Genomic DNA, 10494 nt, shown 5'->3' with positions numbered 1-10494 from the left:
GGGCTCTGGGGACGAGAGTGGAAAAATAGGCTCGTAGCCATGCGTGACCAACTACGAGTTCATATTTTATCCTGTATATGGTGAATAAATCAAACGTTGATAGTGAAGGTGTCTGTGTACGTAATCCTTTTCGTTTCACAGGCTCCTAATATAAATGCTATTTACAGAGCGCTTTTTGATATAGATGTATAGAAATGGGCTGCGAAATAATAAGCCACGAATGAATTATTTCATATTTTAACATAACATGCTGAAAATCCCAACTGGGTAGGAGACAGCTATTTGGCTATTTACAGATTTGAATTCCGGAGCACTGAAGACAAATCTCTTTTTATAGGTGAAAGCGGTATTCGAACGCTGAGCATGCGCATGAGAATCCAAAGGCCGAACCAATAGACCTTATTGGAGTTGAGCCTGCAGGCACATTTTCCTTTGTTTTAAATTGCATACAAAAGAGGCTTAAGGGTCAATTCGATACAAAATGACCCCTTAGCCTCGTTTATGCGGCAAAACCACTGAGAACTCCGATAAGGGCTACAAGTCACACTGCCTCCATACTTCAGGCTCCAAATCTTTTTAACTCTAGAGATCATGCTTTTGTCATGAACGCATTACAACTGGCGACAAAATTTCTCTTGCAATGTCTGGTTTCTGAAACCTGTCCTTGTCTCGTTACTTTTTTTTTAGGTTCCACGACTTTCGAATCAAAATCCAGCGCAAAGCAGAGGCTCGCCAGAGGGATCTAATCACCCGGTTAACAGTAATCAAAGGGTAACAGCAAATGGTATCGCCCAGCTGGGAAATACAGCGAGGGTACAGAGTGAGCAGTCGACAGAACCGCGGAATTCCAGTAGGGTACAAGTGGCCACAGTGAGAGCGATACCTGGAGATCGTCTGATGGGGGTAATTAGGGAATAATTAACACTTTTTTCACGGCGCGCGTTGGATATCAAATGGCAAATAGCCGCCAACCAGGCGCGCAGCGCCGAGTTGGCCATAACCAGTCTCATATCCAACAAGCGCCAATGAAATACCTATTTTATTTCGTTTTCATTAAATTCTGAACGCTTGGACACTTGGAAATGAAAGCCAATCAGTTTCCAGTTTGGTGACGCTTGACGCAATCAGTTTCCATATTAGGTCATACGGTATCTGAGCTGATAACTGAGACTGAGTGAACCAATCAATCCCTACAATGTCGAGTCATTGACAAATAGTAGTTCCCTACATTTCCTTTTTAAAACGAGTTCAAGTGCGAATGTTGCTATGCAAAACGAGTTTTGCTTTTCCTTCGATCGGAATCAGTTTTCATGAGAGGAAGATTTATCCCTCACGGATCGTTGGGATTGTGTTAGAGTGGCAACATTCGTAATTGTTTCTCTCAGCTGGCTTGATAGTTCAGTTGGTAGAGCTTTGCGTTCCCACAATTCTCCCAACTAGTACCATAGAATTCTTTGTCGGGTAGTGATGAGAATTTGGTGTTATATCAAGATTACACTGCCAAAGCTGATATAACTCTTCATTCTCAATACCTGTCTGACTGTCATTTCATTGAAATTGTGAAGAGAATTTACATACCGATCACCCTGGGATTCAAAGGTTTAAGTGGCTTATCTATCTGCGATGATCTCCTAACTTTCATTTCATGTGTTGTTTTCCTTCATCGCGTCAGGGACAATCGCTCAATCCAGAAGATCCAGCCCCTCGCGTTCCTCCAGTGTATCAACCTCCCCCTCCCTACATCCCACGGGAAAACAGAACGCCCCCAGCCCCACCCTCTGATGCTGATAGCAGACAGTCTTTAGAATCTCAGCACTCGTTTCGCGAAGAAGCACCCAGTTCCTTGTCTTCATTCGCCGGGCCTGCTAGTATTGGAAGAAGAAATAGTCGCTCCACGGGAACACCAGAGACCGAACAGGCTGGTGAGATGTGTTCATTTAACGAGGAGGAACCGAGCATTCTTCAGGGTCCCTTGAGACCGCCGTCGTATTACGAAGCTACGAATCATGCTAACAGAATCTCTGGATTGGGAAATGTGGTCCATCACATCTGGTCCTCTACGCAGGATGGGGTACTGGACACTAGGACAATCATGAACGGTTCTCATGGGAAACAGAGATCCCCTCCGCCCCAGTACTCAGAGCAACCGGAAGTGCTGACAGATCCTGCAAGGCGATTGAGTTTATCGGAACCGGAAGTACCCTTAAACAGCGGAAGACCATTGGTTGTGCGGGTCAAACCGGAAGATGCAATAAGATTTGAAAATAGAGTACGACAGCTTCAGCGTGAGAGAGCTATGGAACGTAGAGAATTTGAGGTTGACGGAAGTGAGAATAACGTCGGAGGTATAAATCGTCGAGCCCAGCCGCAGGCGGCTGCTCCTGTGCCTCGCATTCGGCTTCAAAGAAGCAGCTCAACAGATTCACGAACCTCTCAACAGTCTTTACAATCTTCTCAAGGTGATGACGAGCCGCTGGATAACGATCCGTCCGTAGAATTGGTAAGTTCAGTTATAATGTGCCTAGATCGGTTTTCAATTGAGTGTCGAAAGTAAGTAATTGCATTACCTCACTCAGTGATTGGTTCAAAGTTCTCGCGCCACTTTTTCAACCAACCAGAAGTGAAACCAAAACCAATCGTGGCTCGCGCGTGCACATTTTCCCGCGCTTTGTGTCGGCTACGTGTAATTACTTCGAGTTTTGATTGGTTTACTGGATTGGCTTCCTTCCTTTTTGATTGGCCAAAGTAATTACTTTGGTTTTGGTTTTACGACACTCGATTGAAACTCGCTCTATCAGGGAGTGGCAGACACGCCGTGATCACACGACCAGGGGCCTAGGAACGAATGAAAAATGATGTTATTACAGGTTCACAAGAATCCCTATCATTTCCAATAATGAAGGAAAGCTTCGGAGGAATCGATTCGAACCCGGATAATTCGCCTCTTGTTAGTACATATATCGTGAAGATCTAAGAGACGAACTGCAGGGCAAAAAAGATTATTGAACGAGCAATATCCGTTTGTAAAAACGGCCGTACATCTGTCTTACAACCGTCTTATATCCAACCCAGAGTAAGCAACGCATCGAAATTCAGTTAGCATAGCGGCGCTCTTGCGCGTCAGTAAAAACAGTATATTTCCTGCTCTGTTCATAATATTCCAGTTTTGATCAAAATGCAATAGCCTCGGACCAGGCTCCGCAGTCAGGGTAACGCGGCGAAAAAAAAAATTGACGAGCTAACTGGCGAGCAAAGCGAGCCGAGCGGGGAACTGGAGGAGACAAGGGGTGGCGCCCCTTCCCTCCCCAGTTCCCCGCTCCGCTTCATAAGCCCAACTGCGGAGCCTGGTCCCAGGCTAAAATACAACAAATTTGTCATCATCTTGCAGCTTCGTGTGGAAGTTTACAAGAACCCTAATCTAGGATTCAGCATTGCTGGAGGAACTGATGCGACTTCCAATCCATTTCACCCAAATGACACCAAGGTTTGCAATTCTTAAGGCGCCTGCAAACGGGAAAACATTGTGGCGGTGTCACAGCGTTTTGTGTTTCCCCGTGTTATCTGTTCCCCCAAACACTGGGCACTGGTGCTGTGTGTTTCCCCCTTCCCTCCCCATAGAACATTTCAGTGCTACGTGTTCCCTTCAAAATTGCCGACTTAAGAATACATCAAAACAAAAAGAAATATCAAAATAAAGGAAAGTAATCACGCCTTAACGATAAATGTGATAGCAGAATAAATTATGAATACAACAAGTATCCTAAACATTCATGAAAACTAATCTTAGGCCTAAGGTTAGCTTTTTAAGCATGTGTAGGATAGTTTCTGTTTTAATAAAACAATGACCTGTGACCTGTAAAAAAATACCAGCACTTAAATGTTCAATGAGAGGGAAGGGGGAACATACAGCACTAGTGCTCAGTGTTCGGGGAAACATAGCACGAGGGAACACAAAACGTTGTGACAGCGGAAGCAAATGTTTCCCTGTTTGCGGCCCCAGGAAACATTGGTTGCGGAAGCTAAAATGTTTCTGAATTTGTTCAGAAACATTTCGCTTCCACAGCTATGCGCGCCGAGGAAGCATTTCGGGAAGCAATGTTTCCGCAACAATGTTTGCAGACGCCTTTAACAGCAACAATCCTTAATAGTCTTTTCGTTGTTCTCATAAATCTCGTTCATACATGACACAGTAAACACATTTAACAGTTTTTTGTCCTTGAAATTTCGCTGTAACTGTGGTTGGTCCAATTGAGATTTCTCGCTTTTTTGGCCAGTTGTAAAACGAAGTGCTTGCTCGTTTTTTCCTGTGAAGAAAATAACTTCGTAAATCCCGGAAGCTTTGCTCTCGGGATCAATCTTGGATTTCTAAAATCTGAGATAACTACAGTTAAAAGGCGGAAATATCGAATTAGGTAGTTTAAGGTCTTTGCACAAGCTGTAGATTTTTGTTTACTAATCCAACTCTTTCGTAGTCTCCTACGCAGCCGTTCTTTGTGTGGTCACGCAACGCTCCTCCCCACACAAATTGCGTGACCACACAAAGAACCCGAAGGTCGTGGGTTCAATTCCCACCCTGGTCAGAGTTTTTCTCTGTCCTTGTGTGGGCCCATTTCCATCCGTAGGGCTAACGCTCACATGGTTCATATGGGATTGAAATCTAGCACTTCACACTACACTCTATTCAGTTAACTCTGTTTAAAATATAAGTGCTACATGGCCAACGTTTGTATAAACGTAACCTTTCCTTGTACTTGTACATGTTCATCGCCGTGACTTTAACATCTTCACTTCCCACGGCCTGCTCCCGTCTGACCTTGTAGCTCAGTCGGTAGAGCGGCGGAGATCTAACCCGAAGGTCGTGGGTTCAATTCCCACCCTGGTCAGAGTTTTTCTCTGTCCTTGTGTGGGCCCATTTCCATCCGTAGGGCTAACGCTCACATGGTTCATATGGGATTGAAATCTAGCACTTCACACTACACTCTATTCAGTTAACCACACAAAGAACGGCTGCATAGGAGACTAATTTAGCTCTTTCGCTGTTTTTCTTGTTCGCGTGTTGTGTTTGAAGCCCCGGCTAAACGATCCGACGATGCCTGAACGCTCAGCCAGGGCTGAAGTCAAAAGTAACTGTAAATCGCTTTGTCGTCCGGGAAAATTTGAGAAAGTGCCACTTTCAATTTGTTTGATTGAAGTGTCGTCGAAAGTACTAATAGAAAGTGCACGTGCGGAGCGAGCAGCACGTGATTCTGAAATCAATCTTACCATTCCCAGCGTGCACTATCCACACAAACCAATAGACCTTATTCACGATGGCCGCCATGTTGGATTTGCTATAATCATGCAAATTAGCGACACACTTCTGAGGGGGCAAACAGCACAAGATCGAGAGGTTATAACGAACATTTTAGCCACACAGATGGTTTGTTTCATGTTCACTGAATGTTTATCACCTAAGTAGTAAAATAGAGTGATTACACAAGTTACCTCGATGTTTCTTTAGTGAAAAATGAGCAGAAAGCGAAGTAGAAAGTCAAAATGTCAAAGGCAATCAAAAGATAAGAAATTATTATAAAAGGTACTTAATTCTACATTCTAAAATGTACTTTTAGCAATGTTATTTCAATATTTCGACGAGCCGATTTTCCGCAATTTGCCTTTTTTCCAATGTTTGCCCCCCAGCTTAACAGATGGCTAGTTTGCATGACAATTTGAAAACCAACATGGCGGCTATCGTAAATAAGGCCTATTTGTAAAAAGTTCTTGCATCGCTCAGAGCTGGAAGAATTTTTTACCAACGAAGACTAATCCAACTGTTTCTTGACAGTTGTCGGGTTACCAGAAAATCACTATGAAGAAACTATTTTCTTATATTTAAAACGGAGTAAATAAAATGGCCGTTGTGAGCTCACGTGCTCATCGAAATTGACTTTTGAAAAATTATGTCTTGACAGAGTATTTATGTTACGAAAGTTCAGCCCGATGGACCCGCATCTTATGGACTTGTTCCCGGGGACAGAATTCTGGAGGTAGGTGGAATTATTGGTGATCATAAATTTGGCGTGGTCTTTTGTTTTTAGATTATTAATCTCTAAGCGAAAGTGGGCGTTGTGATCAACTATAGGGAGGTAGCGTAGCGGAGTGGTTAGGGTGCTGGACTTGAGAGATCCGGCGGTCCTAGGTTCTAGTCCCACTCTGACCGCCATGCAGATGGAGTTGTTCTGAGTGTTCCCAGCTGCTCTTGTAAATAGCCAACTGGTTTGCCTCCCACCAGTTGAAATTCTTAACTCTGTTGTGTTCATTTGTATTGCTTTGTTTCATTCGAGGGCCAGTATGTCAACTACTGGGTTACCAGTAATGAGTATTCACCCTCGTTAAATAAGGACTTTTAATATAAATACACAGGTGATTATACAAAATCGCGCGCTCTCATTGGCTCGCTATCTAGGATTATAAGCCGATAATCACCTCGACGGACAAAATGGCTGCCAGTAGTCGTTTTGCCACTGTAAGTGAAGATAATTTTCGCTTTGAAATGTTTTTTTTTTCCCTTTGAAATAATCACCTGTGTATTTACACTAAACAGGCTCAGTGATTATCGGTGAATATTCACCTCGACTTCGTCTCGGTGAATATTCAACGATAATCGCTTCGCCCTCGGCGAATAATTGTTAATTATTATATGACTAGCTCCGTGAGCGGGCATGGAGCTATCTTGCCCGCTCGGGATTTCTCGCTTGGTCCCGCAAGACCAAAGATCATTTTTGGGTGTTTTATCCCACATAATAAATCCTTTATTGACCAACCTTGTTTGGTCAAGATGGCCGGATATCGGCTTTGTTCTTTTTTTGCGTGTTTTTCGGTCCATAAACCCACAAAAAAAGAACTTGGCCAATATCCAGCCATCTTGACCTCACGTTTGGTTAATAACCCATATATTTTTTTTTTCTTCAATTCATTTGGGAAAACGTGTCGTAGTGTGGAGCATAAGGAATGATGATCCCAATCGCCATGAAAACGTCACTGTCCGTCCAAATTTACATTGGGGTTTTTTTGCGAGGATTGGAACCCTTCTGAATTTAAGAATGTTGCAGTTACTTATAAAATGGACGCTTCCCATGTTCAAACCTCGATGACTTCAACATCCGCTTGACTTTCCTGATCCACGTATAGCTACAATAGGATTTAAAGCAGGACTGCTTTAACGCCATCCTTGATAGACTTCAAAATACTTGCGGAACTTGGTAGTCGCGGCAATTGGGCCAAAAGTATGTATGCGTTTGTGGACTTACGAGGAAACAAACAACCGTTGCTACGCGTGGGAAGCACATGGCACAACATGTGCCACGACACGGCACGTGACATGACATGTTTAGCACATGTCAGAACATGCGCCAAAGGCGGGAAAATTTGCCATCTGCTTCATGCGCGGAAAAGCATTTAACGTCCCAAGCGCAGAAAAGCATGCAATATATGCCAAATATAAAAGGGGGAGAATGCATACAACCGGTGCTATGTGCAGGGAGCATTCCTTCTTTTTGAAGTGCGGGACACTGACATCGTTTTTCAAGAGAAACAAAACGTCAAATGTGGTGCTGTTTGTTTGTTTGTTTGTTTTCAAGGTAAATGGGATCAGTCTTCGACGTGTTACTCACGAAAAGGCAGTGCTCTTTTTAAAGAACAACCAAGTTGTGAATTTACTCATCGCACGAAATAAGGAGGTGCCCTCGTGATTTTTGGAAGCATCCAAATAGAAATTCAGCACCCAACAATCTTAGGTAATACAGGCACACGACTCGAAGTGTCTACCATCTCGCCGTCATTGAAGAGATTTTTGGAAGCATCCACGGCAGTTTGGAGAGGTTTGGACAAATTTCTTGAGATTGGCTTGCATTGCGTGCAGTTTGCAGCAAAGTACTCGATACCAATCTCATCAGGTATTTATCTGCTATTGGTAACCGTTGTTTCAAGACCGTACTATCCAGGTATGGGAAACGTCGCCATGACAATGCGAAGTGGATGGAAGACTAACAACAAATAACATCTTCGTTAGTGTTGTTGCTACTTAAACTCCCTTTTTAACCCCACGGAACGAAAGCAAGAGGAAGAAGACGGGACACTGGACAGGAAATAAGCTACGTCTCTGCTTAAGCTACGCGTCTTTTTCGACGTTTGGGACGAGTCGTTTAACGCTGACAATTATTTTTGAAGCGTCGAACAGAAGTTTTACATTTTGTAAAAAGGTCTCAGGAGCGAATTTTCATGGGACGTCTTCAATGTAAAAATTCTAAGGTCTATATTTGCTACTTTTTATGCGAGCGGATCAGTAATTTTTTCAAATCACGCACGAAATCACGCACGAAATCACGCCCCTGCTAGCAAAGGTCTCTTATATTTTGCATTCGCTGGGCGCAGCGACGAGTACGGGAAAGGAGACCTTTGCCATGGGTCGAAATTCACTGTGTTTAGCATGCGCGGCGGTTACTTGGCGACTGAATCCTGACGTGATACTTCATGTTGTGTGGGCTCACTTAACGAGAGCGGAATTACTAGAAAGGAATGCGCGGGACACAGCGGGCTCAAGTCACAGTCAGCAAACATATCATGGAGCATGAGGTTTGCAGAGTGCCGAGATTGTGGACGACGGTTGGATCAAAGTGAGTTTCGACCCATGGCCGGCAGACGTCTCGTTTCTCGTACTACACAAAATAGACCTGCTGGCAGGGAACGAAATAACAAGCCAGAATATAAATCTTTTTTTCTGTGTTCGTGAGATACGTCGCTCAAGGAACATTTTTCACGGTTTTGCCGTTGAATCGAGGGTTTCTGATTTGTCCTCGATTATCCACCGAAACCTAACAAGTTCAGGTTGTTTCAGAGGTCCGTACGGAGGTCGATTTTTACTGGTCAAAAAGTCTGTGACAAAAATGTATTTGGTTCTAATTTATAAGATATTTATTTACATCATCTTTGTTATAAGACGCTGCTGTATATCTCTTTAAAAGATGACAAATTTTCAATATAACGGGCTCTGTGATTGGTTAAAACAGCGTGCTTCACGAGAGTACACATGCACGGCTGACGCCTCTCGTAGGATTTGGAAAATAAAGTTTTACAGAAGAAAATTTTAGCGGACTTCTTGATGAAAAGAAGAAACTCTTTATTATAAAACAAATGAAGAAGCCTCGCCTGTGATTAAGAAGTCGGGAAAACATTCGAGTACGTCTCGTGTTTCCCCTGCGCTTCTTTCGAGCGCTATCCGCTTCCTGCCAATCTCGTTCCCAGGGCTTTTCCCTGTCTTGGGGGCGGGGCGGTCCGCCCTAAAGATAAATTACAGATGACGTCAAAATGTGGTAAGACTTAAAAAAGTGGCACACGAGGCGATAGCCGAATGTGTCACTGATGTTCTTATCACATTTTGACTTCTGTGATCTATTACTGAACAGACGCACTTCAACATGGAATCCATTTGTTTTATGTCATAAAGAATTAAACGTTATTCGCATAAAAGCTGATGGTGACGTCAATCGTGCGTCTGTCCTCTAATAGATCATAGGCAAGAACCAATCAAAATCCGTGAATAACTTGGGTTATTATGTAAAACAGAACAGATTACATGAGAAGCTTCTATGTTTGCTAATTCAAATTTATGGCTTGCACTTGAATTTAATACAGAGGAGGGCTTGTGTTAAAGGACAAGATGTCCGACAATTCTGTACGAAGTGAAAAGCACTGTAGTTCACGTAACGGCAATGTTATGGTATCACGTGAGACACCAATTATTGCTTAACAAGATGCATTCATTATTGTGGCGTGAATGGTCACTATAGCAACTGGAAAACCATAAAAGTACCCTTTCTTTTGTCTTTTAACGCTTGTATCTCGAAAACGAACTGGGTGACCTTTCTTTTTACAACCAGAAAGTCATCAGAGGGTTAAAATGAATTCTCTGCAAACTTAGAAAAATTCTCTAGAAGAGAGTCATATCCACCTTAATTTTTCTGATTGTGAAGGCTACCAAAGCATTCTTTTCGGTTTGCAGTGTTTCGACTTAACCTGTCAATCACTTCCCTGTAATGAAAAAAATGTGGGTTGCCGAGTTCGTCTTAAACATTTATAGACGAAATATAGGGTATTTTTAGATGGCCCTCCTGTTTCTATGGCAACTTTTTACGTCACAATATTGAGCACATTTGTTGAGAAATAATTTTTACGTGGTGCCATAACATACCTGTTTGGGTAATGCACTTTTGTAGGGTTAATCCTACTAAATAGTATAGTTTTGAAAGTGGTGAAAGTTGTTTGAGCCACTTTAAGGCCTTTTCACTTTATACAGCAATTGTCGGCCATCTTCGTGGCCATACCCTGAGAGAAAACAATTCAGCCCTCGTATACTGTGACTAACAAAGAACGAGCGTTCCACCGGCCTCCCTGGGTCCACTCTTCACTCAGTCAAGGTTTATTAAAATTCAGTTCCAAACTAAAACAGGGACTCCG

General features: G+C 43.0%; 1 protein-coding gene across 1 annotated transcript in view; it reads left to right on the top strand.

Moving 5' to 3' along the window:
- The window catches only part of LOC137973178 (protein scribble homolog), a 19693-nt gene extending 10394 nt beyond the window's left edge, over positions 1–9299 (top strand). The window contains exons 8-12 of the mRNA XM_068819940.1: positions 688–903; positions 1673–2500; positions 3389–3484; positions 5952–6026; positions 7620–9299. Of these exons, the coding sequence (XP_068676041.1) occupies positions 688–903; positions 1673–2500; positions 3389–3484; positions 5952–6026; positions 7620–7730 (1326 nt within the window). The 3' untranslated portion in view covers positions 7731–9299. The remainder of the gene's footprint in view (positions 1–687; positions 904–1672; positions 2501–3388; positions 3485–5951; positions 6027–7619) is intronic.
- The last annotated feature ends 1195 nt before the right edge of the window (positions 9300–10494 follow it).

Source organism: Montipora foliosa, chromosome 10 (assembly GCF_036669935.1).
Source record: "Montipora foliosa isolate CH-2021 chromosome 10, ASM3666993v2, whole genome shotgun sequence".
NCBI classification, from domain to species: Eukaryota; Metazoa; Cnidaria; class Anthozoa; order Scleractinia; family Acroporidae; genus Montipora; species Montipora foliosa.
This window is presented reverse-complemented; position numbering and strand designations above follow the sequence as displayed.